Source organism: Carettochelys insculpta, chromosome 16 (assembly GCF_033958435.1).
Source record: "Carettochelys insculpta isolate YL-2023 chromosome 16, ASM3395843v1, whole genome shotgun sequence".
NCBI classification, from domain to species: domain Eukaryota; kingdom Metazoa; phylum Chordata; order Testudines; family Carettochelyidae; genus Carettochelys; species Carettochelys insculpta.
The window spans coordinates 994,691-1,011,754 of record NC_134152.1 but is presented as its reverse complement, the minus strand read 5'-3'; the positions used below and the strand labels follow the sequence as shown (position 1 = coordinate 1,011,754).

At 50.2% G+C, this 17,064-nt stretch overlaps 2 protein-coding genes across 8 annotated transcripts in view; one reads left to right on the top strand and one right to left on the bottom strand.

Moving 5' to 3' along the window:
* Positions 1 to 17,064, bottom strand: part of IFT140 (intraflagellar transport 140) — a 193,459-nt gene that overhangs the window by 34,048 nt on the left and 142,347 nt on the right. The window lies entirely within an intron of this gene.
* TMEM204 (transmembrane protein 204) overlaps positions 14,999 to 17,064 on the top strand; it is a 52,993-nt gene continuing 50,927 nt past the window's right edge. Inside the window, exon 1 of the mRNA XM_075011191.1 lies at positions 14,999 to 16,190. Coding sequence (XP_074867292.1) covers positions 15,917 to 16,190 — 274 coding nt within the window. The 5' untranslated portion in view covers positions 14,999 to 15,916. The remainder of the gene's footprint in view (positions 16,191 to 17,064) is intronic.

The following is a 17,064-nucleotide window of genomic DNA, read 5'->3' as shown; positions in this document are numbered from 1 at the left end:
TGGTATCCAGGAAGTGGATCTCCTGTGTGGACTGTTCCCGGCTGAGGTTGATGTTGGGGTGAAAGTTGTTGAAGTCCCGGTGGAATTCCACCAGTGTCTTCTTCCCATGGGTCCAGATGACGAAGATGTCATCAATGTAGCATAAGTAGAGACAGGGTGTTAGTGGACGAGAGCAAAAGAAGTGCTGTCCCAGGTCAGCCATGAAAATATTTTATTTAGGATGCCATGTATTTTCAAGTAATTGGGGACTGCCTCAGAATTCCCTAAACACTTCAGCTGTGCCTACACTAAGACAAAACTTTGAAATGGCCATGCTAATGGCCATGTCAAAGAATACTAATGAGGCGCTGAACTGAATATTCAGCTGAAAGGAATAAGGGGATTTTGAAATGTGCGGGGTCCTTTCGAAAAGGACCCCCATGTAGCCACACCAAGCCACATGCATTCGAAAGCGGCGCTTTTGAAGCACCGCAGCTGGAAGCATCCTAATGCTAATGAGGGACTGATAATTCAGTTCAGTGCCTCAATGGTATTCTTCGATATGGCCACTAGCATGGCCATTTTGAAGTTTTGTCTTAGTGTAGACACAGCCTCTCCCAGCATCAAACATGAGGTGTATTGTACACACCAGCTTCAGCACTGAAGTAAAATTTGGCTGCATATATTTGATCTTTGGAAATGTGTATTTGGCTAAGTGTCACTTGGGTAACTGAAGATTGATTCCACTGACACAAGAGGCCACAAAAGTTTGGAAAGTCCTAAAATTGCAATGGACATTCTAAAAGCAGGCCACAAACATGAGTCAGGAGCACTCTCTGAACATGCCTACTCCTTTTATCCCCTATCCAAAAGAATTGGCGAGAGAATGTTTGGTATAACTAATCTGAACCTCATCCATAAACAGGAGTTTACATTTCCTGAGCAGAACTCAGACATCTCTGCCTAGATCTAAACCCTCTTCCAGCTCTATCCTGAAGTTGCAAAAGGAAGTGTGGGTGGTCCCAGTTAAGCCTGCTTTTAAAAGAATGCTTTGTCCAGTTGGACAAGAAAGGGACAGACAAAAGGGGCTTTTCTAGAAGCACCAGAAGAGGAGAGGCGTGCTCAGCTGCAAGGGGCTAAGGCCCTGCCCAGGAGGCCCTGATATTTGGTGTAAGGCCAAGCAGACTGATCACACAAGAGGAGCCAAACCAGGAGGGAGACAGTGCTGCCACTGCCTGGAGGAGGTACGGTGGGGAGGAATTGCCTGGGTAAGTGGCCCAGGGAAGAGCTGCAGTGTTCATAACAAGGGGAGCCCTTCCCCACCACTAGGAGCCACACAGGGTCCCCGGGCTGGAACCTGGAAAGAGTGGGTGGGGTCTGGGCTCCCCCGAGACCACCAACTCCCCACCCCATCTCAAGAAGGACAACAGTATCCTGGCCATGGGATAGTGGACTAAGCAGAGGACCGGAGCCTGAGAGTGAGGGGAGCCTTGCCACACCAGATTTAACTGCCTAACAGATCAACTAGATACATCCACTCCCAGTGCAGCTGATGCACTTGCTTTCCCACCCCCCCGCCACAGATTACCTCATATGCATAAAAATATCATGGGCTCTGAAAATCTGTATCAATATCTTACATCTAATAATGCGTCTTTCCACCAAAGGAAATAAACTGACATACAAACTGTGCTAAGGATTTCTTTATCCATCCCTGAAATAAAGCTAGCTCTAGGACAGAACACTGGAGCTGTTTAATAACACAGAGAAACACAAACAAGTTTAAGTCAATAAGTGAAAAAAAATTGCATCCATCTAAGGAGAGCTATTGTAACTCCCAGCACTGATATATAGCAGGGAACCTGGGATTAACCCTTCCAACCACGCTATGGAACCTTTTATGATCCCAGGTGGCCCAGACCTTAATTTTACCTCTCATCAGAAAGACGGTTGTTCTAGCAGCAAAATGTTTCTGCATGGTGACTGAGAGAGAACTGTGCCCGCTAATTAATAACCAATACCATTTCTGACTGCACCAAGCTCTCCCTTAAAGGCCTCCCTGGAAAGTACTAATTATCTGACAAGCTTGTCAGGGCTGGCAGGCTCATCCAATGTGGTATGGGTAGCTGTATGCATATATCAGCTAGGCACTATAGATAACATGGTGATTAGAAAATATCAGCAGATATACTTCTCCGTCTCTCTCTTCCCAGCGATCTCACTTTTGTCCTAACAGTGGCAGAATCTCTCTGTGTGCTCTTACGAATGAGCAATCAGAGACTTCCAAGAAGCATAGATACTGATGTCCAGCCATCAATATATAAAACTGTAGCATAGCAAGATGGATGAGGGTAAGAAAAGGGAGTCTCTGCAAAGAATGTGCACAATACATTCACTCAATTCAGGCCAAAGCACAGACATGCTGTTAATCTCTTGACAAGTATTACAACAGCCTGGAAGACATGAATCTGTCAGTACTGTCCATAAAAGGCAGTGACTTTCCCAATTCAGTCTTAGGCTTGGTGTCACACACATCAAACTTCAACTAATGATCAACCCTTCCCCCATCTTATATTTTGAGAATTTCGTGCTCCTTTAGTTTTTCTTTGGAAAGCTAACTCACATCTGGACTTCATCACCCAGATCTGGGAAACTAATGAAGACCAGATGCAGTGGGAGAGTGACCAGCACCATAAGAATGTGCCCTCTGCTTTAATTTCAAAGGACACACACCTAACCATGAAATGCATTAGTAAATCACAGATGATCTTCCTCTGGGCTACAGACTGGCCCAAGACTCAGACCATCACTGTATGGATCTTGCAGCCACTTCTTTCTCCTCCCCATGTTACCGAGCACAAGTTATACTACACAATTACTGCTCCAATTTTTCTCTCATACTCTTGAGCCTTTCAAACACTGTTTTTCAACAGTGCTGTGGTTATGACAAGTTCCTATTAAACTAATGTCATGACAGTAATCTTTTTGCTACTAAATATATTTCAACAGCCACCTTATATGAAAGCCAAAATCAAACAGAATGCCAAGCTATTTGCCCCAGCTCACTAAATGGCCCTCTCAAGAGCTGAACTCTCAAAGAAAGGTTACTCACCGTAGTAACGGTGGTTCTTCGAGATGTGTCCCCGTGGGTGCTCCACATTAGGTGTTGGGCTCGCCTGGCGCCGCAGATCGGATCTTCCAAGCAGTTTCTGCCGGACCGCGCATGCGCCGGCGCGCGCTGCTTCCTTGCGCGCTCCTGGCCACGTGCGCGATCTGGTCCCCGCCAGTTCCTTGACCAACCGCCTCGGATGCTCCTGCAAAACACTAAACGAAGATCCGAAGCGGGGAGGATGGGTGGGTAGTGGAGCACCCATGGGGACATATCTCGAAGAACCACTGTTACTACGGTGAGTAACCTTTCTTTCTTCTTCGAGTGTCCCCGTGGGTGCTCCACATTAGGTGACTACCCAGCAGTAACCCAAGATAGGAGGTGGGTAATTGGATCATGTACAGCTTGTCCCCGAGAGGACCACTGTCGAGAGCTGAGTATCCTCTTGGAATACCCTGTGAAGGGCGTAGTGCTTGGCGAAGGTGTCATAGGATGACCAGGTTGCCGCTCTGCAAATGTCCTTTAGCGCAACGCCCTTGAAAAAGGCTGTTGATGCCGCCACCGCCCTAGTGGAGTGAGCCCTGGGCGGGGCCAGTAAAGGAGTCTTCTTGAGTTCGCAGCACATTTTTATGCAGGATACGATGTGCTTCGAGATTCTCTGCGAAGAGAGACCTTCTCCTTTCGATTTGGGAGCGAGAGAGACCAGGAGTCTATCCGTTTTCCGGATGGGCTTGGTCCTGTCTATATAGAAGGCCAGCGCCCTCCTCACGTCCAGGAGGTGTACGCATGCCTCTTCGTTAGAGTTATGAGGCTTTGGATAAAACGAGGGTAAAACAATAGGTTCATTAATATGAAACTCTGAAGAAACCTTAGGAACAAAGGCTGGATGCAGCCGTAGTGTCACCGCCTCCTTGAAAAAAACAGTGCAGGGTAGCGTTGCCATAACTGCCGCAAGCTCGGTCACCCTGCGAGCTGACGTGATTGCGAGAAGGAAGGTCATCTTTATCGTAAGGAGGCGGAGGGAAACCGTGGCTAAAGGCTTGAACGGTGGTCCCGTTAGCGCATTAAGCACCAGGTCCAAGTTCCACGAAGGTGGAAGCGGTTTCTGAGGGGGGTATAGGTTTACCAACCCTTTGAGGAACCTGGTAACCATGGGATGGGTGAACACCGTGTGCCCTTCCTCTTCGTGTCTGAACGCCGAAATGGCGGCAAGGTGGACCTTTAACGAGGATAGTGAGAGTCCTCCTCTCTTGAGGTCCAGTAAATACTCTAATATTACAGGTATAGGCACCGAAAGGGGGGCTAGCTGTTTGGTAGAACACCATGCTGTGAAGCGAGTCCATTTCTGCTTGTAGGTCTTCCTGGTGGAAGTCCTCCTGCTACTCTCTAGGACTTGTTGCACTTCCTCCGTACATGTGCTCTCTAGGGAGCTGAGCCATGGATTAACCACGCTTGTAGTTGCAGGCCTTGGGGGTGCGGATGCACTATGGACCCCTGGGCTTGCGTGAGCAGATCCGGTGCCACCGGAAGGGGCATCGGTGGACAGTCCGACATGCGCAGGAGTAGGGGGAACCATTGCTGTCGATCCCACGTTGGGACTATCAGGATCGTTCGGGCTCCTTCCCTCCTGGCTTTCTGAAAGACTTTGTGGATCAGCACTGTGGGAGGAAAAGCGTAAAGCAGGGGGCCCCTCCAGGAGATCGCGAGTGCGTCCCCCAGGGACCCCCATCCCAGTCCTGCCCTGGAGCAGAATCGTGGGCACTTCTTGTTGTGTTCAGTGGCAAACAGGTCTATCTGGGGAAACCCCCATGCGTGAAAAATCGGTCGTAGCAGATCAGGACAGATCTGCCACTCGTGCGTGAGTGCAAAACGCCTGCTCAGCTGGTCTGCCTTCACATTGTGAGCACCTGGTAAGTACGAGGCTTTCAAGGTTATATTGTTGGCGATGCACCAGTTCCACAGCCGGACTGCTTCCGCACATAAGGCATGGGACCGAGCTCCTCCTTGCCGATTTATATAAAACATGGTGGAGGTATTGTCTGTACTGATCCCAACTACTTTGCCTTGTATATGGTCTCGAAAGTGTCTGCAGGCGTTGAACACTGCTCTGAGCTCCAGTATATTTATGTGCAGTGACTGCTCCGTGGAGGACCACAGTCCTTGAGTCACCTCTTCGCCCATGTGTGCTCCCCACCCTATGTGGGAGGCATCTGTAGTAAGAAAAACTGATATTTGTGGTTGGTGGAAGGGTACCCCTGTTAGCATGTTCTTGGGGTTTACCCACCATTGCAGGGATTTGCGCACATCTGTCGTGGGTGACACCACCCTGTGAACGGTGTGTGCCGCCGGTTTGTATACGCTTGCCAGCCAGTGCTGCATGCTGCGCATGTGTAACCTGGCATTCTGTACTACGAATGTCGCTGCCGCCACGTGGCCCAGCAGCTGTAAGCACGTCAGAACCGGCACCGTAGGGCTGAAGGTGATGACTTGCACGAGGGAGCCGATGGCCCGAAAGCGTGTGTCTGGTAGATACACTCTCGCTGTAATAGAATTTATGCGTGCCCCTATGAACTCTATGTCCTGCGTGGGGTCTATCTTTGATTTTGCCAGATTGATAACCAGGCCGAGTGAAGAGAACGTGCCTGCTGTGATGTGTATCATGCGTAGTACCTCTTCCTTCGAGGCCCCTTTGAGTAGGCAGTCGTCCAGATACGGGAATATAAATACCCCCTGTCTGTGCAGGTAGGCTGACACCACTGCCAAGGTCTTGGTGAAGACTCTGGGGGCCGAGGAGAGGCCAAACGGTAGGACCTTGTATTGAAAATGTTCTTTGCCTACCATGAACTGGAGGAATCGATGATGAGCCGGATGGATAGTTATGTGAAAATACGCGTCTTGTAAGTCGAGGGCTGCGAACCAATCTCCATCGTCCAGTGCCGTAAGGATGGAGGCGATTGTGATCATCCGAAAGCGTTGCTTGCACAGGTACCGGTTGAGGCCTCAAAGATCTAAGATGGGCCTCCAGCCTCCTGTCTTTTTCTCCGTGAGGAAGTACCTCGAGTAGAACCCTCTCCCTTGCAGTTGCTCCGGCACTCTTTCCACTGCCCCTATGAGCATGAGATGGTCTACCTCCTGCTTGAGCCTCGCTATGTGGGAGGCCTTCTGGAGGTGGGGCCTGGGTGGAGGTCGTGGCGGTGGGAGCGACTGGAAGGGGATGGCGTACCCCGTGGCTATGATCTCCAGCACCCATTTGTCTGTGGTGATCCTTTGCCACTGGTCGTAGAATGGTCGGAGGCGATGGTGGAATAACAGCTTCGGATGACCTTGTGCGATGGTAGTGATGGCGCAGCCCTGGATCTGTGTGTCAAACTTGTGGCCTTTGGCCCTGCCCCGAGGACGCACGGCTCTGTTGGGAACGTCGCCTGGGAGTTCTGTACTGCTGGTGCTGTTGATGTCGCCCTTGCTCGTAACCCCTGTGGTACTGGGGACGCTGTGGCTGGTACTGGTACCGTCTTTGTTGAGGGTAGTACTTTTTCTTTCTGTATGGAGGGGTGTAAATCCCCAGGGTCCTAAGTGTGGCTCTTGAATCTTTACTGGAATGAAGGACCGAGTCAGTTGATTCAGCAAACAGCTTCTGCGTGTCGAAGGGAAGATCGATGATCTTTGCCTGCAGATCCCTCGGTATACGAGAAGTCTGGAGCCAGGACTCCCTTCGCATCACCACTGCCGTAGCTGTGGAGCGTGCTGCTGTGTCCGCAACATCCAGGGCGATCTGAACTCCCTTCCTCGAGGCCACGTAGCCTTCTTGCACGATGGCCTTGAGCACCGGTTTCTTGTCCTCTGGAAGCAAGTCCATGAGGGAGGTTAACCTACTGTAGTTGTCGAAATTGTGGTTCGCTAGATGCGCTGTGTAATTTGCCATTCGCAACAGTAGTGTGGAGGAGGAGTAGACCTTTCTGCCGAACAGCTCTAGCTTCTTGGCATCTTTGTCTGTTCCCCCTGTCTTGAATTGAGATATCTTTGATCTTTGTTGCGACGACTCTACCACCAAGGAATTTGGTTGTGGGTGGCTGAACAGGAACTCCATGCCCTTCGCTGGCACGAAGTATGTCTTGTCCGCTCTCTTGCGGACAGGCGGAATAGTCGCAGGGGTCTGCTATATCGTAGTGGCAGACTCCAAGATTGCTTCGTCAAGCAGTATTGCTATTTTGGAGGAGGCCTGAGGTCTCAGATTTTTGAGGAGCTTATGGTGTTTCTCTTGCACCTCTGCTGTCTGGATGCCTTGCGTGAAGGCCACCCTTTTAACCAGCTCTTGAAACTGTTTGAGATCGTCCGGAGGATGGACGTCCCCCGGGGCCGTAGCCTCGTCCGGGGAGGAGAGCGAGGAACCACTAGGATACGCCTCTCTGGACCCTTCCGGTTCCTGTTGGCGATGGTACATCTGCTCGCTGGAAGCTTGCGAGGGAAAATCTCGGGGTTCCATAACCAGTTCCCCCTGAGATACTTGAGTCTCTGTCCCCGTCCGCGATTGCCCTCGGGGATACGGGACCGTCTGTGGGGATCTTTCCCTGGTAGAATGCCGGTGGTGTCTATGCCCCGCGTGATAGGGACGACCATGGCAGCATGGGCACTGTTCTTGGGAAGGTGACCTGGACCACTCCCTTGGTGCATACCCCCTGCATCTGGGGGAGCGAGATCGTCGAGAGACATGGGACACTGGAGAGAGCGATTTGTGATAGTACTCCAGCGGCTCAAACCCGAAGAAGGGTGAGGGTGGTCCCAGCCAGGGCGAGGCTGGTTGTAAAAATGGAGATGGGGGCTCCGAGTAGGCTAGGGGGGGACCCCTGCCTTCTAGTTGGAGTCCGCAGCATGAGCGGAGGGCTGAGAGAAAGCAACTCTGCAGCCCTGTCTGGAGAGGGGCTGCGGTGCCTTGTTTTTTGTGCAGCCTTCCCCCTCCCTTGAGAGGGTGGCTCCGCCCCCTGACGTACAGGGGATCTCGGCCCCGTCCGCGCCACGCTCGGCACGCTCTTGGGCGGTGCCGCGCGGGCGGTGTCCTCCGGTGCCTGCAGGCTGCGTGCCTGTGCGCTCTGCACCGCCGGTTCCCCGGGGGTCGGTGCCGCTGCCTGCGGTGCCGCCGGTACTGGCGCTTGTTTAGCCGCCGCCCTGCCTGCAGTGCGGGACGGCTGTTTGATCATCAGAGGCTGAGCCACCTCCACGTGGCTCTCCGTGCCGCCGCCAATCAGCTGTTGTTGCGGCTGGGGGCTGTGTGCTCCTCCCGTCCCGCTCGCTGTTGCTGCCAGCAGGGATCGGGTTGGGGAGACTTTCCTCTGTTTTTGCGCTGATGGGGTGAGGGAGGCAGCTTTCCTTTTATGGGCCCCTGAGGGTCCCTCCTGCTGCGGCCGCTCCGGCACGTCTGGCTGGAGGGCCTTGTCGAATAGCAGCATTTTAAGCCGCATCTCCCTGTCCTTCCTTGCTCTGGCTGTTAATTTTGCACAGAAGGAGCATTTCTGCGTGACATGGGACTCTCCAAGGCACCTTATACAGTGACTGTGCCCATCAGACGCTGGCATTGCCTCTCGGCAAGACTCACATTTCTTGAATCCTGAAGAGGACATTGTTGGTGAGTCTTTTAGTTGTTAATGGGGTACTTAGCACCTTCTCTGTGCTGTTTTCCCCCTCTCGGATAGCCTGCCGCGGCAGGAGGGCTAATGGCCCTAGGCTCCTGGCCTCCAGTGCTCCGCTTGTTACTAGGACTGGACTGAATTCCGTCCCGCTTGTTGTTTCTTTTTTTTTTTTTTTTTTAAAATAACAACTGGCTAGCTTAACAATAGACTAAGAACTTGAAAACTTTAAAGAAAACAGCTAAAAACCATTGAATATGCTAACTTGGCCGTAGCCTAGTCGGATTCTGTCTGCAGCCGACGGCGGTTAAGAGGAACTGGCGGGGACCGGATCGCGCACGTGGCCAGGAGCGCGCAAGGGAGTGGCGCGCACCGGCGCATGTGCGGTCCGGCAGAAACTGCTTGGAAGATCCGATCTGTGGCGCCGGGCGAGCCCGACACCCAATGTGGAGCACCCACGGGGACACTCGAAGAAGAACACTGGGTTTAGCAGCCCAATGCTCATAACACTGAGCTATCCCTCCCACTTCCACTGTTTAAGTATTTTCTATCAAGCTTGCTACAGTGTAAACAGGGTCTGCACTTGCTATACAAATGCTTTAAGACATTGAATCCTTCTCCCTTTCCTAAACTCCACCCACTGCCTACATGCTGCTTTTGGGATGTTTTCATGAAAAGGAAAAGGATGGGATAGGATGAAGCAGGTGCTGCTTCCTAAGGAAAATTAAGAACATCTACTGCTATTTTTCAAAGGTTAATTACATGTGTTTGCCTAGAATTACAGTAATTTAAAACCACATCAAAAACAAAGCAATTTCAGAGTAAAGTAAATGCTCTGGCTTTAATCCATAACTGCAGTAAACTCTGATTGGAAGTAGAAATCCATTCTTAACTCTGACTGAAAAGTTTCTCATCTGATAAGGCATGCAAGAATCAGGCACCAGACCAAGGATTCATTCCAGGGGCTCAAATCAGATGCAGTACTTAGGCACGACCCACTGAGATAGAATCACCATTTCAACCTTAGCATTATGACTTCTGTGGATTTAATGCTGATCCTTATGAGTGACCTGTGAAACTTTAAAAAATTAAAATGCACGTTTATAGTACAGTAAACCCTTAACATAGGCCATTTCAAGTTGTGCATAACTCGCTTTAGAACAAGTTAAGGGCCACTTGATGCTGTTCTGCAGCCCCTTCTCCCTGCCTTCTCCCAGCCACGTGGCTGTGGGCCTGACAGCCTCGCTGCTGGGGGAAGGCAGGGCGAAGCAGCCAGGAAACTGACCAGCCCTGGTGGACTCTTTAGTTTCTGAGATCTGCAAGCAGAGGGGTGCTGGGAACCAAGTGTCAGCCTGGTTCCCATCTCACCCCAGCTTGTGTGAAAATTTGAGTTATGGGGGTTGCAGAAACACCCCCTCTTCCCCATGTAACTCAGGGGTTTACTGTACCCCCTCTTGTTCAATAATACACTACACTGATGCCACATTCTCCAAGCACAGTGGGTCTGTGTCAGCAGGGAGTAAAGTTAGTCACAACCTTCATGTTGTGCTTCTCACATCTTTCACCTCCACCATAATGGACTTGAAAAATGACATTTGCAGGTATTATAAACAGCTATCTTATCTAATTGAAATTCTGTGATTAATGCAAGTTGTTAATACTCCTCACACTCTGTAACTTGAGGTATATTGGTTGAGTAGTTGGTGAAATTTACAGTGCTACTGCACTCTCCACTCTACAAGTAAATGCACATAAATGCATATAGATGTAAGTTTTCCTTCTTCACAGTATCTGAGTGCCTCACGCTAATTAATGAATGAAGTTCCATAACCCTTATCTGGTCAGTCAGTATTACCATTCCCGCTTTGCAGACAGAGAAATGATATGCAGCAAAACTAAGTAATTTGACCAAGGTCATACAGGAAACTTGAGGCTGAGCTGAGAACTGAACACGACCTTGAGTCAGAATCTAGTGCCTCAGCTTCAAAATCATCGCCTCTTGTTGTGTAGTTTACATGCCAAAATCCAGCACCTTTTATGGGCAATATGCAGTTTTATTAAACTGTTTTTGGGAGAGTGATTGCATGCTCTAAAATGAAGTAAGTTGTGTGAGGAAAAGCAGAAGTGGATGGATTTTAAATGGTTGGACTGATTATATTCAGCTATTTTATAATTAAATGCATTGCTAACATGAGACATGGCTGACAATTGGCAGACACAGGAAATATTAAATACACAACTTATAAACTCCTGAAAACAGGAGGCTTTTAGACTGGCTGATTACCTTTGGTATGTCTACACTGCAATGCAAGACCCATGGCATGGCTGCACTTGGCCTGGGTCTGTGAAGTCATTCCGTGAGGAATGGTGGGGAGAGCCCAGGACAACGCTCCCTCCCCTCTGCCACAGGCCCTCTCTCTTCCCACCCCTGCTCTGCCCCACCCTGCCTCTTCCTGACCCTGCTCCACCTCACCCTCATTTCACCCTTCCCCCCCCACACACCTTTCCCATGCTCTGCCTGACCTGGTCCTCTTCTCGCCCCTGCTCCAACCGCAGCCCACACCCACTGCACCACTTCCCCTAAGATTGAGGAAAGTGACATGGCCCAGGGATTACTGGGAAGCCTGGTGCTAGCAGAAGGGGTAGGGCCCAACCCCTACCACTTACCAGGGCATCAGAAAGAGGAATGACCTGGCGAAGCTCCAAACATGTCACATGAGGGAATGCAGCAGGTGGAGGTTGTACTGCTTTGCTTCCAGGTGCTGTGGTGAAGCAGAGTGCAGAGACTGGATCTGGGTTGCTCTGCCTGCTGCCGCCATTAGTGGGGCAGGCTCAGCCCCCACTGCTACCGTCAGGTGCCCTGTAATCTCCCAGGTTGTATGGGCCTCACAGAGCCCCTCAAAGCGTGAGGCCTGAGGTGGCTTCCCCAAGCCATCCTATGGACAGGATGGTTCTATGGGTGAGCTTATTCAGACATGGGGAGATGGAGAGAAGCTCAGGCTGTGGTGCTACAAACTTCAGTATAGGCCTTTGGGCCAGCTCTGAGGACACCCTGTGAACAGGAAGTCAGACCCCAAACAATGATAGTGCAAATTTTGTCCCTACTGCATGAGCCCGCATGCTCACTCAGTTGCAGGTTCTGTGACTCAGTGCCACGTTTTTTTATTGCAGGGTAACATATACTCTTTAGCTATGTCTATGTCACAGCACCCTTCTGAAAGGGGATGTTCCAGAAGACATCCTCCAGAAGATCGTCTTTCAAAAGAGCACATCCATATACCAAAAGCTGATCTGCTCTTTTGAAAGAGAGCGGCCACACAGCCCCAGCTGTTCTTTCAAAAGAAGGGAGCAGGAAATGCCATGGATGGGGTCACATGGGTGCCAAGCCTTTCTAGGGGACTGACCAGCCGCTCCCTTAAAGGACCCTTGCCAAATACCCCCTCCCTGCACATGCTGAGGCCTGCCAAGCTGACCAAAGCAAAACAGAGTCAGTAAAGGGACCAGACGGCCATTGCTCAGCCAAATGGATCCCCAGCAGCACCCAGAGCCGGACACCATGGATGCCATGGTCGACCTGCTGGCCGCAATGCTCATGGCTGCCCTCCACCTCCTCCAGTGGGTAAGCCCTACTGGCACCCCTCTCCCCGCCAGCTGCCCCCGTGCCTCTGGAGCCATCCCAGGCACTCCAACTGGTGAGGAACAGCTTATGATGGGGACTGGGACGACTCCAGATGGCTGCAGAACTTCAGGATGAGCAAGGAGACCTTGATGGAGCTCTGCAACTGGCTCACCCCCTCCCTCAGACACCAGGACTCCCAGATGCAGCCTGCTCTCCCCCTTGAGAAGCGGATTGCCCCAGACAGCCCCTGCTCCAGAGGACACCAATTCGGGGTGCGCAAGGCAAGACATGCCCTGGTCAGGCAATCACTACAGGGAGAGGGGGCTGGGCACACACCATCACCCCCTCACAAGTGCACACACCCTCCGTCCCATGTCAGTCGTCCGGGCCATCAATGCCAGGCTGCTCCAGAGGGTCATCTACATGGGGGATCTGGATGCAGCTGTGGAGGGATTCACTGCAGTTGGCTTCCTGAAATGTTTTGTCGCGCTGGACAGGACCCATATCCCTATCTCCGCCCTGTAACACAGTGTGGACCACTACATAAATTGAAAAGGCTGCCACTCAGTAGTGCTCCAGGCCCTAGTTGACACCAAGGGATGGTTCACAGACAGATACATGGGCTGGTCAGGCCAGACACATGATGCATGTGTGTTCCGGAACTCTGGCCTCTGCCAGCCCATGGAGGTGGGGGCCTACAACCCACAGTGGGAGCTCCTGGTCGGGGACACCACCATGCCTCTGTGCATCATGATAGACGCTGCATACCCCCGGAGCCCTGGCTAATGCAGCCCTAAACCGGCCACCCAAACCCTACCTATTAGCTGTTTAATGCCAGGCTCAACCAGGCCTGCAATGGGGTGGAGTGCCTGTTCAGGCTCCCGAAGGGCCATTTTGCATGCCTTCTAATCCACCTGGAAGTTGGCCTGCAGAATGTTCCCCAGGTGGTGGGTGCCTGCTACACCTACACAATGTGGAGGAGAGTAAGGGCAAGGCATTTGTCTAGGGTCCACACCTGAGTCCAGCTCTGGCTACAAACAGAAGCCCTGTGCGAAAGCTTTGCCTGTGGGCCACAGTGACTCTCTCCCGGGCATCCCACACAGGCCTCTCCCTCCACAATCCCCCCATCATGAGCATGGGACACAGGAATGGATGAAAAATAAACTGTTTAACTAAAAATACAAACTGTGTGAAAAATACAAACAGTAAACTATGTACACTGCTAACAGTTTTAGCTCATTCTTCTCAATCAATAAAGCATTTTAAGTACTGATAGTTTGAACCAATAAGTTTTCTTTTTTTGATAGGTATAGGATGTTAGTCATTGCACATTTAAGGGGCAGCTACTTCCATGCTTTTCCAGTAAGAGAGGTTTACATACACATATCTCAGAACTGGAAGGGAGCGTGAGAGGTCATGAAGTCAAGTCCCTTGCACTCACAGCAGGGCCAACTACTGTCCTTCACAGCTGTTTTTAAAAAAATCTAACCTGCCCCAGAACCTTAAAAGGCTCCTCCAAGAACTGGGCTCACAACCCTGGGTTTACCAGGCCAATGAGTTGCTGGGAGGGAATGTCCACAGTTAGTTATAACTTCTCATGCCAACTGCAATCTGAGAGGCAGTGTACTGAGGGAGGGGTAACATAAATCCCTCGATCCTTCATAATGTTGCCTTGACTTTAATTGAACTTGGTTCTTAAACCAGTGTAGTTAAGCTGCCACAGACTGTGGTGTGAATACTTATTTTGGTTTAGCTTTAACCCTAATCCCAATTAAACAAGCAAACAAAAAAAGTCTGCTCATAAAATAAAATGAGAAGCTTCATACAGGCTTTGCACTGCTCAAACTCACACAGTTTAAATTCAGGGGTTCACCAGATTTCCCAGAAGAGCTGCAGAGCCACAAGGGGGCAAAGCGAGTCAGGTCTGAGTTACCAGCCCTGCTCACGCAGAAGGCATCACAGCAGTGGTTCTCAATCTGTTCCAGACTACAACATCCCCCTCTTTTCCTTTCCAACACCACCTCTTGACATCCCTCCGATCTGTCCATGATCTCCCTCCCTTCCACAACAGAGCAAGGTCTGAAGGGCCTCAAACCCAAACACTTGTTTGAGACACCATGTTGAGAACCCTGACTAAGAGTCCTCCTAGTAATCTGCTGCATCTCTCTGAAGAATTCCATACAGGAACAATGGCAACATTTAAACCATAGTATTTTCATATTATGCAACTGTCACATTTTGCATATTTCTCTAATATGCTGGGACTGAAACAGCAACAGCTATGCTGCTTATATTTTGCATGTACAATTCTGATGCAAGTATCAGGGGGTAGCCCTGTTAGTTTATCTTCAAAAACAAGAATCCTGTGGCACCTTATAGACTAAACTATTTTAGAGCATAAGCTTTCATGGGCAAAGACCCATAGATGCTCTCTATTGAAAGCAAACAAGAATGCCTTCAATATTCCCCTGCATTTGCCTCTGCAGGGTTGGTAGTGTGGGTGAATTAATATTTTTTTTTTTGAGGAGGTGCTCACTGATTTGTTTTTTGTGATCCCATCAGATGCACAAACTGTTTAAAATCCCTTCTGTCCTGCAGCATCATACTGCTCCAGCTGACTGGTTGATTGGTTATTATTCCGTCTGGATGAGGAGGAGGGGGAGGGGAGGAAAGGGGACACTGGAGGAGATGGGGGGTGGGAAGAGAGGGGACTAGAATTTTAGAAGTCTCCAAAGTCTTTTCCTTTCAGGAAATACATCCTGTTAACGTTTGACTGCTGTAGCAGTGGCAGTATTTGTTGCAGTCGGCTACGCCCTGAGGCTCACCAAAAACAGCCACAAAAACAACCATTTCCTCTCTGTTGAGAGAAAGAACGGGGAGGAAAAAGACACTTCCTCACAGCAGAGTTTCTACTTTCCAGTCTCTTTCACTCCCTGCTCTGACAGCGTACGGGGAACCGGAGAGAAGTAGATTCCTCAGGATATTTCAAACTTCCAGAGAACCTTTTGGATCAAGACATTCACTTTGAATTTGGCTTGGCTTTTAGACTGAAGTTTCCTTCAGTGGGATGTTCTGAGTTTTGTAGCTGAAAAGGCTTTCCGAGCTCCCATATGTGAGTCTCTTTCTCCCCTTGCAGCTGCATTCTGAAGAGCTGAGGCATTGTGTCCGCAAACTTTTCACTCTGTTTTCCCAGGAACAGCCCAGGCTCTCTCACTTCAAGACTCTGGATACTCTCTGGGTTTGCCTTGTCTCACAAGGAATGGACCCCCTTGTTCTTCAGGTCACCACTGGACTGGCTTTACTCATCCAGGTGCAGGAAGGTGGATAAGACACAGATTGGAAGGACAGACCTGGGAGTTCTTTGTGATTGCATTTTATGGATTTCTTCTATCTACCTGAGGCTGTTCTTATCTGCTTGGTCAGAAATACCTTAGGAGTCGACTTTGAGAATGAACGGTGATGTTCTCTAGCCCCCCATAACCTCATACTACAACTATCTCCTATTTCACATCATACTTCAATGAGCTGCAGCTCATCAGGACTTTGGATCTTCTGCAAATAGAGACTGGCAGTGATCGACAGTCAGATATGACTGTCCAGAAACTGGTAGCCACAGCTGTGTTGGTAGCCCTGGTCTCACTTATTCTTAACAATGCTGCTGCATTTACTCCCAATTGGGTATACCAGACCCTGGAAGATGGGCGTAAACGCAGTGTGGGGCTGTGGAAGATGTGTTGGATGGCAGAAAAGGGGAGAGGAAGTGCAGGCACCAGACATGGGCAAGGGGAGGAGCGCGAGTGTGAATCCCTGGGCTGGGGTTCAGAGTCATCTGGGTTCCAGGAATCTCGTAGCACCGTCAAACGTAAGTCCCATGTTTGGTTCTCTGTGTTATTTTAGATTATGATTTTTATAAACATCACTGGCATGCACGGCCCTCTACAGACAGGCACTCCCGGCCCAGAGGAGCTTATGGTATAATGCACTGAAATGGAGAGGTGCTGATCACCTGCTGAATCACAGAAACATAGGGCTGGAAGGGACCTGAGGAGGTCATGGAGTCCAGCCCCCTGCCTAAGCCAGGACCAACCCCAACTAAATCATTCCAGTCAATGGAAGTTGTAGTGTTCTTGGCACCTCTCAAGATTAGGCACCAAATAAACAAGACTAAGGACAGTTATAACTAAGTCAACAGAAAGTGATGGGCTCTGAAGCACAGCATAGTGCACTATATAGCATCTATAAGACTGGGAAACAAAGGCTGGCCAAATGTGCATTAGAGAGTACTACATCTAGTCGATCAGGAACACCATACACCTAGAGTTTTGAGCTGCATCTTCAGTAGCTTCTCTAGTGCTTCCCACCATGCCTAAAGTGACCAGAGGTTTGTTTTTTAAAGGGACAGTCCCATATTTAAGTCCTCCTGCAGGTGTTATTACTTAAAAAAATGGGCAAATTCTCCTGTATTTTCTCTCTCTCCCCTCCCAGCAGTATTGGCAGGTGCTACTACTTGCTGGGTCCTTGCTCACCAGCTATCCGCCAACCAGCGGTTAGTGAAGGGATCCAGTGGCTGATGGGGGTGAGTGTGCAAAGCTGGTGACCAGGCAAAGCTGCAGCATGAGGGGCTAGCCCATCCCCTGATGGTCCATCAGTGCAGTCACTACTGCCTGCCCGCTCTTGGCTAGCAGGCTCCCATCTCCCACCGCTTGTTTCCAGCCAACACTGTCTGCTTGCTGTGG